We start from the raw sequence: 15,430 nt of genomic DNA, 5'->3' as shown, positions 1-15,430 counted from the left end.
TACAGGATAAGTAATGTATGTACACAGTGACTCCACCAGCAGAATAGTGAGTGCAGCTCTGGAGTATAATACAGGCTGTAACTCAGGATCAGTAATATAATGTATGTACACAGTGACTCCACCATCAGAATAGTGAGTGCAGCTCTGGAGTATAATACAGGATGTAACTCAGGATCAGTACAGGATAAGTAATGTATGTACACAGTGACTCCACCATCAGAATAGTGAGTGCAGCTCTGGAGTATAATACAGGCTGTAACTCAGGATCAGTACAGGATAAGTAATGTATGTACACAGTGACTCCACCAGCAGAATAGTGAGTGCAGCTCTGGAGTATAATACAGGATGTAACTCAGGATCAGTACAGGATAAGTAATGTAATGTATGTACACAGTGACTCCACCAGCAGAATAGTGAGTTCAGCTCTGGAGTATAATACAGGATATAACTCAGGATCAGTACAGGATAAGTAATATATGTACACCCTGACTCCACCAGCAGAATAGTGAGTGCAGCTCTGGAGTATAATACAGGCTGTAACTCTGGATCAGTACAGGATAAGTAATGTAATGTATGTACACAGTGACTCCACCAGCAGAATAGTGAGTGCAGCTCTGGAGTATAATACAGGCTATAACTCAGGATCAGTACAGGATAAGTAATGTATGTACACAGTGACTCCACCAGCAGAATAGTGAGTGCAGCTCTGGAGTATAATACAGGCTATAACTCAGGATCAGTACAGGATAAGTAATGTAATGTATGTACACAGTGACTCCACCAGCAGAATAGTGAGTGCAGCTCTGGAGTATAATACAGGATGTAACTCAGGATCAGTACAGGATAAGTAATGTAATGTATGTACACAGTGACTCCACCAGCAGAATAGTGAGTTCAGCTCTGGAGTATAATACAGGATATAACTCAGGATCAGTACAGGATAAGTAATATATGTACACCCTGACTCCACCACCAGCAGAATAGTGAGTGCAGCTCTGGAGTATAATACAGGCTGTAACTCTGGATCAGTACAGGATAAGTAATGTAATGTATGTACACAGTGACTCCACCAGCAGAATAGTGAGTGCAGCTCTGGAGTATAATACAGGCTATAACTCAGGATCAGTACAGGATAAGTAATGTATGTACACAGTGACTCCACCAGCAGAATAGTGAGTGCAGCTCTGGAGTATAATACAGGCTATAACTCAGGATCAGTACAGGATAAGTAATGTAATGTATGTACACAGTGACTCCACCAGCAGAATAGTGAGTGCAGCTCTGGAGTATAATACAGGATGTAACTCAGGATCAGTACAGGATAAGTAATGTAATGTATGTACACAGTGACTCCACCAGCAGAATAGTGAGTGCAGCTCTGGAGTATAATACAGGCTATAACTCAGGATCAGTACAGGATAAGTAATGTATGTACACAGTGACTCCACCAGCAGAGTTGTACACACCTTTGTGAGGCTATTCTGCAGCCGAAGCTAATATAGCCTGAAAAGTAGTGATCGGAATACATTTTTACAGAAAACAAGTGATTCTCTTGGAAATAAAAAGAAACCCTGTAGGCCACATACATTCAGTCTTCACTTCACACCCCGGCCAGATATGAGGAGACTTGAGGCGATATTCTGTGTGTTGCTTCCTCTGGGTCTAGTAGAACAGGACTGGGTTAAAGTCACCCTTTTACAGCGCCTGGAGTCTCGGTTGGGTATTTCGCTGTATTTGACCAGGCCTCGGGGCAAAAAAAATACAATTCCAGAAAAAGAAAATATAAATCTCTGTTCACATATAACTCGCTGCATTCTTAAATGACACAGCAAATATCTCGGAGTGATCAGACGGGTCGAGAGGCACAGGGGCGCAATTTCAGTTCCTCACTAGATTACCGAAAATAACGCTTTACCGTTGTGTAATGAAGAAGTCTGCAGCTTTCTAATATACTTGGAGCATCAATTCACCAGCATTATCAAGATCTCTACTTGCGGTCAATGAATACAAAGGCTTAAAAACATGTTCAGACTTCATACTTCGTACAGCTGCGGATTTGATACAATTGCATCCAAGGTCGACTATCCTCTGTGAGATAAACAACCTGGGCTTCAGATTATATCTGCACTGATACACTGTAGCAAACTCAGGCCAGGAGAAAGACTTGTGCTGCGGAGGTCTTTATCTCAATGAGAAATTTGATACTTTGGTTTCAATTCCTGACAACTGTCGAGACCTCTGCTTGCGCTCAGTGAATAACAACATAAATCCCCCCAGACCTAGGGTGCTCACACAGCTAATGGGTTTGCTTCTCTGTATCAGTGAAGACAACGATCTGTGTCTAAACACAGCAGCACAAGTCTCTCATGTCCTAGGCTGTTACCTCACACCTGCGCTTACACACTGTAGCAAACCCACAGCTGTGTGAACACGATGGCTCGTCAGTCTCTGAATGTATATAATTCATCGTCCAAATCACTGACAGCAAGTAGAGATCCTGAAAACGATGATAAATTGTTACAAAGTATATCAGATATTTGCAAAACTTTTGGTTCTACGATGATTACCCTCAATCCGTCATGAAATTCTAGTGGGGGAAAATGAGAAGTCCTATAAATGTGACCCTCCAAGATCAGTGCCATTGCAGTGAATGGGGCCGAGCTGCACTACCTCACACAACCTGTGGACAGGTGTGGCGCTGTTTTTGGAAGAAAGCAGCTACGTTTTTCTAATCCTGTACAGCCCTTATATGTGACTTCTCCATGGAATGTGATGGTATAAGATATGTAGGCCAGAGATGGTGCGCGGCTCATGTCACGATTATTCATAGTCCTAATTAAAGTGAATTGTTTTTCCAGTTCCAGCGCTGGAGGCTACCCGAAGACGATGGCATCTGTGTCACGCAACAAGTGGGTGTGACGACGCCTAGAGCCCAAACCTAGCAAAGCCGTCACCTGATGTCTAATCACAGGGTGTTAAAGGTGTACCCTAAGACCACGAGAAGTCCACTCCTGACGCTGCAGGTTAACCCCCTGGCTGCCGAGGCACCTGCTCTGCAAGCTCTGGTTCCAGTGAAGGGAAAAGTTAATTCTTCAACACACAAGACATTTTGGACAATTGTAGCTTCTAACTTTGTAGGAACAGTTTGGGGTTCGGCCCTTTTCTGTTCCTCATGACTGGTCCATAAAGACACGGTTGGTTGGTCGGGGTGGAAGAAATTGACCGGCTGCAGAGTCCTGACCTCAACCCCATCCAACACGAATGCAGAATTCAAGCCAGCCCCCCCCACCCAAAATCAGTGTCTGACCTCACAAACGCTCTTCTGGATGAATGGGCAAAAACACCCCCCAGACACCCCAAAAAGTCCCCAGAAGAATAGAAACTGATTTACTATAAAGAAAGGACCAACTCCATATTAATGACTATGGATTTAGAACGGGACGTCAGAAAAGCTCCTGTAGGTAGAAGGTGAAAGTGTCCCAACACTATTGCCCACATTGTGATCATATCCCCTTTACTATCAGCGAAGAAGATTCGATCAGGAGAGGATTATATTCAGCAATTCCCTAATGTAATTCAATGAAATTGTGTGTTTAAAACACGATTTCATTCCAATTTCTGGTTCATAAATGTAATTCCAGACCAGCAGTGAAGACTGACATGAGCACAGGCAGCGCAGTAGGAGAGTAAGAGTGGGGGAGGTGAAGTAACCCTGCAGAACAATGTATTTCCAGGGCATTTGTTGTTCCTATCTGGGACAGCATTGTAATATACTTCCCGTTATACACCACAAGTCCCAGCATGCCTTGATGGTCTGGATCTTTGCTGGGAATCAGGTCGCTGGCAGTCAGTAGTATTATCCAGCCGGCCCTCACATGGGGGGGGGGGGGGGGTGCACCTGTACGGCAGCCGCTGACAGGTGTGTAACAGGTGTATGAGAGCGCTGCTGGCGACTGTCACTGTGTAGTGAGCCGCACAAGTCCGGACAGGTATAGCTGAGCTGTGTGTGTCACTGCTGCTATACAGGAGACAGACCGGCTTTACTGCAACGCAGCGGAGGAACAGGATAAACCAGACCACTCCATATACTGGGGGTCTACACCTCGCTGAGCGGACCGCCACAAGGGTGCAAAGTACCCACCCAGCTTTCCTACTACCCTGAAAGAAACATCAGCCTTATTAAACGCTGAAGTCGATAAATTTACCCGGGTGGGAAAGCTGGGTGACAACAAATAGTGCCACCCTTAGAGGAATTGTCACCCAGCTTTGCTAGACCCCTGCATGGCATATTTGCCTTTCTATGTAACGACACATCCCTTGCTCCATTTTTTGCTTCATAACTAAACAGACTGGCCTCTCAGGAGTCTAGGAAAGCTGGATAACAACCAGTACAAATCACCAAACAGTTCTCCCAGTACCCCGAGCAGCAAACCTGCCTATTAACATGAAAGAGGGAATGTAACCGGGTGACTGCCATTCAGGGCTCTAGGAAAGCTGGGTGAGAAGATATATTTGCCCATTCGATGATCCACTTAACCCATTTATGAACAAGACAGCACCAGCCTCAGTGCCTGTAATGAAGATGGAGCACACACTGGGGTATTTTTTGCCCCGGGGAGGGAGGGGGGGAGGGTGGCCGGTTGTTGCACCGGCCTTAATGAGGGGATGAGTTGGTGGAGGGGAATAAATCAAAGTCATGATGGCCAATGTCCCACGGACACCCCTATCCCCCTATCCAGCACCCCCTTTCCTCTCAGCAGGACATGTGACTGGACAACAATCCAATCATCTCCATCACTCAGACTGACCCCACAGATCCTGTAACTGAAGAGCTTGCAATTAAAGGGCTCGTCCAGTCCGATGTCAATAAATTCTCAAGATCTCTGCTTACCGTCAGTGACTGTAAACATTCCCGTTGACACCCAGAAGTTTAGTACAGAATAATTCTCACAACTGAGGATTTGTTACAATAGTATCCAGTGTAGACAATCATCTGCGACTCCAGACAGATACATTTTACGTGAACCGATACATTGTAACAAACTACCAGCATAGGAGATAGGATTCGTGATGCTGCTTTGTTTACCTCACAGAGGATTGTCTACACTGGAAAAAAATGTAACAAACCCTCAGCTGTGAGACATCAGGTCAGGACCAATTTTCAGTAAACAAGTGTTTATATTCACCAATAGGAAGCAGTGATCTTGAAAATGGTGAGGAATTTGAATACAAAGTCATATAAAAATAAATAAATAAATGTCAGGGCTTGGCCATTTAGACGTTTTGTATAATCCAGACTCTCACAACCCATTGATGACTTCCATTAGATCAGCATGTAAAGCGCACGCTTGTGCTGCAGAGTCATTGCTGCGAGGCACAGCCGGGCCGGGTTTCAGTGTTACTTAAGCAGAGTATCGCTTCGCAATCCAGCTAATGAACAGGTGAAGCCGACAGCGGCCAAACCCTTAAGAAGAATTATCAGATTATGGAGCCGTCACAGGACGGGAGCAGCAGGTTGCTGCACGATGCAGGGAGAGAAGGGTTTATTACCATTTTATGGGGTTGGTGGATTGCAGGCATCAATACTCCGGGTCCACATTTAAAGGGGCAACTCCAGCGGTCGATTAAAGGGGGACCCCCTAGAGCAGCCGCTGGACAGGAGATACCAAAAGTGGAGAGCCCCTTCAAAAGATCCCAGCAGATGACTTATTGCCTACCAGTCAGAGCGAAATACCAACCAATCGGATTGTCTGCACCCAACTTTTTTGTATTTGTCCCTCTTCCGATACAGAAGATGAAATCCATAAAAATAGAACGTAGATCGAAATGCCTTTAATCTGGGATGTAATAATCCAGATCATCTGCTAGTCGGGCACAATGCTGTGATGGATCGGTCTTCCTGCGGTTCTCTACATTTACAACTACATTTTACATCGTTATTATAGATCAGATCATTAAAGATCGCATTAATGGGTAACTAAACTTTTGACACGTCAAAAGTTTTGATGGGTGGGGGTCCGAGAACTGAGACCTTCACCCATCGCTAAAACGAAGCAGCAAGAGGGGCTCAGATGAACGCACCCCTTAGTTCCTGATCGGATTTCCTCAGAAAGCTGAACGAGTGGTGAAAGGACTCATGAGCTTCACATATATTGAGCCCGTACACCCCCCCCCCCCCCCGAGGAAAGCCGAGCACAGCCGATCAGAAACAAAGGAGCACCCGAGCACTTCTCCAGCTTCGTTTTAGCGATCGGTGCGGTCTTAGTGCTCAGGACCACCCCGAACAAAACTTCTGACATGTAAAAAGTTTTAGGATACTTTACTTACACTTTAAATACCATTGATACTGGAATTCAGAGAATTTTACTGTACCTTTATTTCATACCGAAAGTGACAGAGCTTCAAGACAGAAATTTTCTACCTCTGACAACATAATGGGCAGTAAAAGCAGAGAAACGGCGCCCTCTACAGGAAGCATTTCATAACACACAAACCTGCACCTCTACAAAACTGTAGCAGCAGCGCCCTCTAGAGGAAGCGCCGCAATTCACACAACCTATAAAACAAAGGCTAGCATAGGAAGTGATCGCTGCATATGAGTGGCTGCGACATGTCCCTCTTATAAAAGGGCACAGGACCACGCAGGATATAAAAGCAATTGGGTATTAGTATTACTGGGGCACTGCCTGGCACATTAGTATGGACACTGCTATGTAGCTGGTACAATTGTGTTGATATTACTCCCTCGCTGGCAATTACCATATAGAATAGGGTGCCCCTAGTTCTGTGCACTCAGCAAACTAGTAAGGGGAAGGGCTTAGTTTATGGCCCGTGCTTCTACGCTTTAGTATAGCTGATGCGTATACATAAGGGAGTGAATTAGACTACTTCCTATGGGCTGAAAAGGAAGACGCTGTACAGTAAGGCTATGTTCACACGACAACACCAAATACGTCAGAAATTACGGAGCGGTTTCAAGAGGAAACAGCTCCTGAATTTCAGACGTTTTTACAAGTACTCGCGTTTTTCGCAGCGTCTTTTACGGACGTAATTGGAGCTGGTTTTCATTGGAGTCAAGGAAAAACGCCTCCAATTATGTCCCAAGAAGTGTCCTGCACTTCTTTGACGAGGCTGTAATTTTACGTGCCGTCTTTTGACAGCGACGCGTAAAATGACAGGTCGTCTGCACAGAACATCGTAAGATCCATTGCAAGCACTGGGCAGATGTTTGCCAACGTATTGGAGCCGTCTTTTCAGGCGTAACTCGAGGCGTAAAACGCCTCCATTACGTCTGAAAATAGGTCGTGTGCACATACCCTAAGAGTTCTAGCCTTCCCACACCCAACACCGGCACTCAGGGTGCGCCAACATGTGGCAAAACGCACAACACTGGACTAAGACTTGGTTTTATCACGTTGGGCAGAGCAGAAGATGTGAACTAGAAGTCATAAGACGGGTGTGACATACCAAGGCCTGCAGGACCCCGTCCATGGCGATGGTCCCTTCGATGGTCAGGTAGGAGGCTTTCGATAATGTAGCAAGACACCAGTCCAAGAAATCGTCCATCCTCTTCTGTCTGACGTCCAGACGAGTGATAAACCTGCGGAGACGTTGGGTAACAATCATTAGTTCTACAGGGATATGAGAGCAGCACGGTGGACATGGACTAGAGAGATATAGGCACATGTAACCAATAAGAGGTCGGACCACCGATCCGGAGCTCCCCATAAGCCAGAGCCGTGACAATAATGAGGAATGCTGGGCAATCTAAACAGTCCTGTGTTTGTGTCACTTTGTGTTGAAATTAACACTTAAAAAATGTCACTGCTGCTTGTTTTCCGGGACTGGCTTCCCTACATATTGTGCGGTTATTTGTCATTGGGTGTTATGATTTCCTTCATGTTTGGGAGGATACCTCTTACCTTTGATCTTATGTCTCTGTAAAATTTGTACAGCTTGAATTTATTGCACTGCGTGCAAAGTTTTGAAGTATCGTAAAATGTTTTATATTCTAATAAAAATTGTTGATAAAGAAAAAATAAATAAAATAAAACCGAAATTCAGGGCAGATAAATAGATATCATCTTGTGCATTTCGCTCTTTCCGGTTCTGTTATGTCCCAGTTTCCAACTCTATCTGCGTCCTCAGGATGCAGATACACTTGAATCCACTGGTGGAGCAGGGAGCCATCAGCTCCCTGCTCCATCATTCACTATGTAATGCTGGCTGTGAGCTCCCTGGTGCAGACAGGCTCGATGCAGTGACTTAGTTGCTCCTGTTTGCGCAAAGCCACACACAGAACAGACCGTAGGAGACCCGCCGAGGAATTCAAGGTTAGGTGAGTATTTATTTTATTAGGCACTATACTGTGTAGAAAACCAGGCTCAGCGGGATATATATATTAATTCAATGGCGTGACATAACAGTGGGCGTGGCATGTAAACAGGAGGTGGCCTAATCGAGGTTACATGCTCAATTAGTGATTTTGATTTAGCCCATAAATCGCACAGCCCTTATAAGGAGCTACTCCTCCCCCGTCAGCGGCTTAAACGGAGGGTCCTCCTACACGGACCGACATGGGCTTCACTCAATACTCTGATCGCTCGTCCCCGTACATTTCTAGCATGTCTCGGATACGTCTCCTTGTTTACATAATATTATTCACATACTATTTTCTGCTGCATAAATCATACATACAATCAGCCGATGAACGAGCGTCTGCCCTTTAATTGGCCGATGTAAAAGAGCCTTGGCCGGAGCTCCACAGCAACTCTTAATCGATTGCTTGCAGGTTGTAGTAAAATTGTGGGATGATCGTGCGGCATCTTTAATGTTACCCTATGAAAAAATCTCAAGTGACCTTGTAATCATCCCAAATAAATGTATACGGCTGGATCTGTTGTGATGGTTGGAAGGTCGCGGGCACATCTTTCCATAGACGCACATTGAGGTTACACTTTCCCATGTTGCGGTGGTTGTCTTGTAGGTATTCCCTGTGACACGTCCTCTTGGCAAGACTGGGACATATTCATGTATATAGTGATACAGGCGCCACAATTCACACATTTCTCCCTGTTATGTATAGATATAATGTAATATGTTCTCTCCAGCCGCCTGTCACTTATACTCTGTACACGGTAACGTCTACACAAAGAGCGCTCTATACGAGGCGACTCTCAGGATGACCGGAGGCCGCGTGCAGCGACTTATATACACTAATGTCAAGTTATGGGAGCACCTGCTGCCACCTAGTGGCTGATCTGAGAACAACACTACATGGGCCACACTAGTCATTTTTTAGCAATGATGTTGGTATCGTAATCGATTAGTTGAGAGGACGATATAAATCTGCTGGCGATTGTAGTACATCAGGCTACAGAGAATATGTGCAGCGTCTCCTCATCTCTTCCACAGTTCTTAGGGAGGGTTCTGATAACATTATATAAGGGGATTGTTATGGAAGTGATTTCCTTATATTTTACTAAGTGGCTTCAACGTCGGTTCACAAGACGGCACGGACTTACTTAGAAACCAGCACCGCAGCAGAATCTCGAGCCTTATCGCTGACCAGCAGATAGGACTAAAGTAATGAGAAAAAACAAATCAGGTGAAGCAGCATGTACAGCGAGCGGTGATCAATCCAAAGCTACAGAAGGGGGCAGGGGTGCACACAGCCAGAGGGGCAGAGGGGCGCACACAGCCAGAGGGGCAGAGGGGCGCACACAGCCAGAGGGGCAGGGGGGCGCACACAGCCAGAGGGGCAGGGGGGCGCACACAGCCAGAGGGGCGCACACAGCCAGGGTGACGCACACAGCCAGAGGGGCGCACACACAGCCAGAGGGGCGCACACACAGCCAGAGGGGCGCACACACAGCCAGGGTGGCGCGCACACACAGCCAGGGTGGCGCACACACAGCCAGGGTGGCGCACACACAGCCAGGGTGGCGCACACACAGCCAGGGTGGCGCACACACAGCCAGGGTGGCGCACACACAGCCAGGGTGGCGCACACAGCCAGGGTGGCAGGGGGGGGCGCGCGCACAGCCAGAGGGGCGGGGGGGCGCGCGCACAGCCAGAGGGGCGCGCCCACAGCCAGAGGGGCGGGGAAGCGCCCACAGCCAGAGGGGCAGGGAAGCGCGCACAGCCAGAGGGGCAGGGAAGCGCGCACAGCCAGAGGGGCAGGGAAGCGCGCGCACAGCCAGAGGGGCGGGGGAAGCGCGCGCACAGCCAGAGGGGCGGGGGAAGCGCGCGCACAGCCAGAGGGGCGGGGGAAGCGCGCGCACAGCCAGAGGGGCGGGGGAAGCGCGCGCACAGCCAGAGGGGCGGGGGAAGCGCGCGCACAGCCAGAGGGGCGGGGGAAGCGCGCGCACAGCCAGAGGGGCGGGGGAAGCGCGCGCACAGCCAGAGGGGCGGGGGAAGCGCGCGCACAGCCAGAGGGGCGGGGGGGGGCGCGCGCACAGCCAGAGGGGCGGGGGGGCGCGCGCACAGCCAGAGGGGCGGCGGGGGGGGCGCGCACAGCCAGAGGGGCGGCGGGGGGGGGCGCGCACAGCCAGAGGGGCAGGGAAGCGCGCACAGCCAGAGGGGCAGGGAAGCGCGCGCACAGCCAGAGGGGCGGGGGAAGCGCGCGCACAGCCAGAGGGGCGGGGGAAGCGCGCGCACAGCCAGAGGGGCGGGGGAAGCGCGCGCACAGCCAGAGGGGCGGGGGAAGCGCGCGCACAGCCAGAGGGGCGGGGGGGGGGGGCGCGCACAGCCAGAGGGGCGGCGGGGGGGGGCGCGCACAGCCAGAGGGGCAGGGAAGCGCGCACAGCCAGAGGGGCAGGGAAGCGCGCACAGCCAGAGGGGCAGGGAAGCGCGCACAGCCAGAGGGGCAGGGAAGCGCGCACAGCCAGAGGGGCAGGGAAGCGCGCACAGCCAGAGGGGCAGGGAAGCGCGCACAGCCAGAGGGGCAGGGAAGCGCGCACAGCCAGAGGGGCAGGGAAGCGCGCACAGCCAGAGGGGCAGGGAAGCGCGCACAGCCAGAGGGGCAGGGAAGCGCGCACAGCCAGAGGGGCAGGGAAGCGCGCACAGCCAGAGGGGCAGGGAAGCGCGCACAGCCAGAGGGGCGGGGGGGGGGGGGACAGCAACATACTGGTGTCACAGAGGACAGACCTTGGCAATCTCCAGTATGTGATCCATGGTAGAACGACGTATCTGTCCTCCCTCCACAGAGAGGTTTCCGTCCAAACGTGAGAGGTCAAAGGGTATCAGACACGTCATAGACAACCACAGCAACAGCATGTAACGTGTCTCCCAGGTCTGAGGAGAAATACACAACATAAGAGCTGAACCCCGAAACACAGCCGAGTACAGAGACATGATAAACATCAGAAGACCCCCAGTGTGTCTCATGAGATAGAGATATATCTTGATTGTATTGAAAATTGCTATTTGACTGGATTTTAGACCCCTGACGAAGCACCAGCGAAACGCGCGTTGGGTTAAGCAGAGGTCCCCCTCCTGGTCTTGATCTCCTATTTATCTTCTTATACGCAGGTGTAGGTATACTACTTTACATGTCGTTTTTACTTAGATTGTACCTTATATATATTCTCTATACTTATTTATGTGTTCATCTGTGCAAAGCGTACCATGCCTAGTACCTGCTCATTAATATGTACTTATGCACTTTAGCCATATATAGGTTGTGTCAGACCATTTTTACATCTGGGGGGCTACTCTGCTTTTACGTTCGGATTCCGTTTGTGTTCGAGGGTCCATGGCATTTTATTATGTCTAAGTGTTATACGTTGTCTCCATGTGTCTAATTGACTTTAATAAAGATTATTTGTATTTTTTCAAACACCTGGTCGTGACTTGTTTCTTGTTCTGGTTTAGTTTTAATTAGTCACTAGGACCACTAGTATCATTCGGGGTATTATTCGGTTTGCTGGATTTTAGACCCTCTAGAACCACCGAAAACTCACATTGCAACAATAAAGAAAAAAGGGCTAAAAACGTACATGTAAACATCCTAGGATCATACAGCAGAAATAAAAATGAAATAGATACTGGTTGGCTAAATACATTGCCGGTCAACACCACTATAGTTCAGTTTAACCAGTTCAGGACCGCGCTACTTTGCGCCTTCAGGACCAGACACCGTTTAACCATTTTTAGCACGTGTTAGTTAAACGGCTATGACTTTTTTATTTGTTGGGCTAACGACGTGATTTTTGCGACGATTTTTCCGTAGATAATGCAGGTGTCTTTTTTTATACACTTTTTTTTTTTGCTATTTTAGAATTTTTATTCATAAAGTTTGAAAATAATAAAGAAATAAGCTTTTTTACATTTCAGCTATTTTTTTTTGGGTAATAACATAGTTTTACCCTAAAATAGACCTTTTATTTGTGATCGTCATTGTCTACCGTAAATGTTAATATATTACATGTCTATATTAGGGTAATTGGGTCAGCGCTAGCGTTACAACAATGATTCGCGGGGGGGGGGGGAACGTTTTTTTGGGGTGGGTATTTAATGAGTATTTATTATTAATTTTTTTGCACTTTAAATTTTTTATTACTATGTTCTGTCCCTCAAAAGGTAAAAAAAGACCTTTGGGGGACTTTCTATATATTTTTTCTCTCTTACACACCATCTTTCTGCACAGCAGCCCCAGTTACAGGGGAGATCTGCCCTCTCATAGTGACCATTGTCACTAATAGGGCGGTGCTGGGTCTAGTAAGACTCAGCAGCCGTCACTGACAGCCGGAGACACGACATTCAGCTGCCCGATCGCTCGGGCAGCAAGTTAATACTTCAGCCGTAAAAAGTCTATGGCTCGGGTTTTAAGGACCCGTCCCTGACCGCAGGCCGTAAAATCACAGACAGGACACGGATCATTGGAGCGTTATGTAATGTGTGATATGAATGGCATTCAGTATATTACTGCAATTTGTCATTTTACCTTGTAAATTTGAGGCACTATTTTGCGTTCAATGATCACAGAGATTAGAGCAGGGGCGTAGCTGGGGAGGGGGGGCAGGCGGGGCATGTGCCCCGGGCGCAGCTTAGAGGGGGGTCGCCAGCGCCCCCTCCTCCTGCACTATAATTGTACCTGTGTCTATAGGACACAGGTACAATTAGAAGCAATGAATGACCGGGCACGTTCCATGCCCGGCCATTCAGCGCCTTTCGATGAGTGAAGCGACTGGTACCTTTTGTACCAGTGACGCTTCCGTCGATGAAAGGCGCTGAGTGACTGATAGGGAAAGTCATCCTGCCCAGCCAATCAGCGCCTTTCATAGACGCTGCGTTCAACCCCCAGGAGACCTGCGCAGAAGAGAGCAGGTCTCCATGGCTGCCAGACGGCGTGGGAGCGGGAATAAGGTGAGTTTGAATAGGTTTTTTTTTAAATTGTAATAAAAGTGTGTGGCTGTATCTACAAGGGGGGCTTTATCTACGGGGGGGGGGGGGGGAGAACTTTATCTACGGGGGGGTGTATCTACTGGGATGGGCTATCTATGGAGCACCATATACAGGGGTGGGCTATAGCTACAGGAGGAACTATATGGTATATAGCCCACCCCTGTAGATAGTATCCCACAAATAACTCCCCCTATAGTGCTCTACACAAAGCCCACCCCTGTATATAGCCCCCTGTATGTATAGCCCACCCCTGTACATATAGTCCACCCCTGTATATAGTATATACAGGGGTGGGCTATCTGTGGAGCACTATATACAGGGGTGGACTGTGAAACACTATATACAGGGGCGGACTATATGTGGAGCACTATATACAGGGGTGGGCTATATCTACAGGGGGCTATATACAGGGGTGGGCTATCTGTAGAGCACTATATACAGGGGTGGGCTATAGCTACAGGGGGCTATATACAGGGGTGGGCTATCTGTGGAGAACTATATACAGGGGTGGGCTATATCTACAGGGGGGCTATCTGTAGAGCACTATATACAAGGGTGGGCTATATCTCCAGGGGGCTATATACAGGGGTGAGCTATCTGTGGAGCACTATATACAGGGGTGGGCTATATCTACAGGGGGGCTATCTGTAGAGCACTATATACAAGGGTGGGCTATATCTCCAGGGGGCTATATACAGGGGTGAGCTATCTGTGGAGCACTATATACAGGGGTGGGCTATATCTACAGGGGGACTATATACAGGGGTGGGCTATCTGTAGAGCACTATAGGGGGAGTTATTTGTGGGACACTATATACAGGGGTGGGCTATATGGGGGCACTATCTACAGGGGGCACAGTGTGTGTGTGGGGGTAATGGTGTATGGTGCTATTATAATTAGAGGTGCAGTGTATGGCACTATTATATTTAGGGGCGTAGTGTGTGGTATAATGAGAACTTATCTTTATTTATAGGTGTAGAAATGTTGGAAAAGTGAGAAGCTGAAGACATGTGAGCGGCAAACTGCAGAAATGGTCTGTGACCGGGAGAATTCATCATAGAGGTCTGGACCGGATGGAGAAAAAGAACTAGAATCTGAGACGTCACCGGTGAGTCACTTGATGTAAATGTTTATTCTGCCTCTAATCAGCACTGTAGTCTCTGTATGATCTGCAGCGAGATGATGGGTGGTGTGATTATGATAGGATTTATTTTTTGTGATACCGCATCTCCCAGCATATCCTTACCATTGTTCGGGCCATGCTGGGAGCTGTAGTTTTACGCCGTACACACCTATACGGCAGGGGTTGCACTAAATTGAGCTGTATTTGTGCTGGTGCTGTATATATGTACTGAGCTTGGTTCTGGTGTTGTGTATAGAACCATATTACTTGTAAAATGTACAAATGATTTTATGCTCGCGTTACATAAAAAGAAATGACACGTCGAGTGGTAGAGAAAACAAACACGGCGAGGGGGAAGGAGATGTTGGGAAAGAGGTCGGGGGGGGGGGCGCCAAACTGAATCTTTGCCCCGGGTGCTGGAGAACCTAGCTACGCCTCTGATTAGAGATTCTCTTCCTGACTAAAAAAGTGCCTTTGATGTATTAATCGGTACAATTTTCTTGCCAACCAATACTCCTCTGTCGATAACAAGTGCTGATTTGTGTCTAATAACGGAACATTAATTCTTGTTTGAGATTGAGGCCCTTGGGAAATCTTGTCTTGAGTCTGTATATCCAGAAGGCTTCTCTCCCTAGTATTTTATGTTTAGGATCGCCACCGCGTTTGGGGGTATGGATTTTTTCTACGGCGTAGCATTTGAATGCGGTAGTGGATCTGTTCTGGCGGTTTATAAAATGTTTTGCGGCGTTGGAAATGCTGCTGATATTTGGGTTTCTAATATAGCCTGGATGTTCCAATATTCTGGTTTTGCATTTGCGACTTGTACATCCGATATATTTCAGATTATATTCACCACACTCGAGGACGTCGATCACTGACTCGCTATTACAGGTAATATA

The 15,430-nt window shown here is 47.9% G+C and overlaps 1 protein-coding gene across 1 annotated transcript in view; it reads right to left on the bottom strand.

Annotated features, from left to right (window-relative positions):
- TBCD (tubulin folding cofactor D) overlaps positions 1-15,430 on the bottom strand; it is a 124,480-nt gene that overhangs the window by 91,717 nt on the left and 17,333 nt on the right. The window contains exons 6-8 of the mRNA XM_075845899.1: positions 11,149-11,295; positions 9,525-9,580; positions 7,468-7,600 (exon numbers count right to left, since the gene is read on the bottom strand). Of these exons, the coding sequence (XP_075702014.1) occupies positions 7,468-7,600; positions 9,525-9,580; positions 11,149-11,295 (336 nt within the window). The remainder of the gene's footprint in view (positions 1-7,467; positions 7,601-9,524; positions 9,581-11,148; positions 11,296-15,430) is intronic.

Source organism: Rhinoderma darwinii, chromosome 13 (assembly GCF_050947455.1).
Source record: "Rhinoderma darwinii isolate aRhiDar2 chromosome 13, aRhiDar2.hap1, whole genome shotgun sequence".
NCBI lineage: Eukaryota > Metazoa > Chordata > Amphibia > Anura > Rhinodermatidae > Rhinoderma > Rhinoderma darwinii.
The sequence above is the reverse complement of the archived record's forward strand: the minus strand, read 5'-3'. Positions and strand labels throughout refer to the sequence as shown.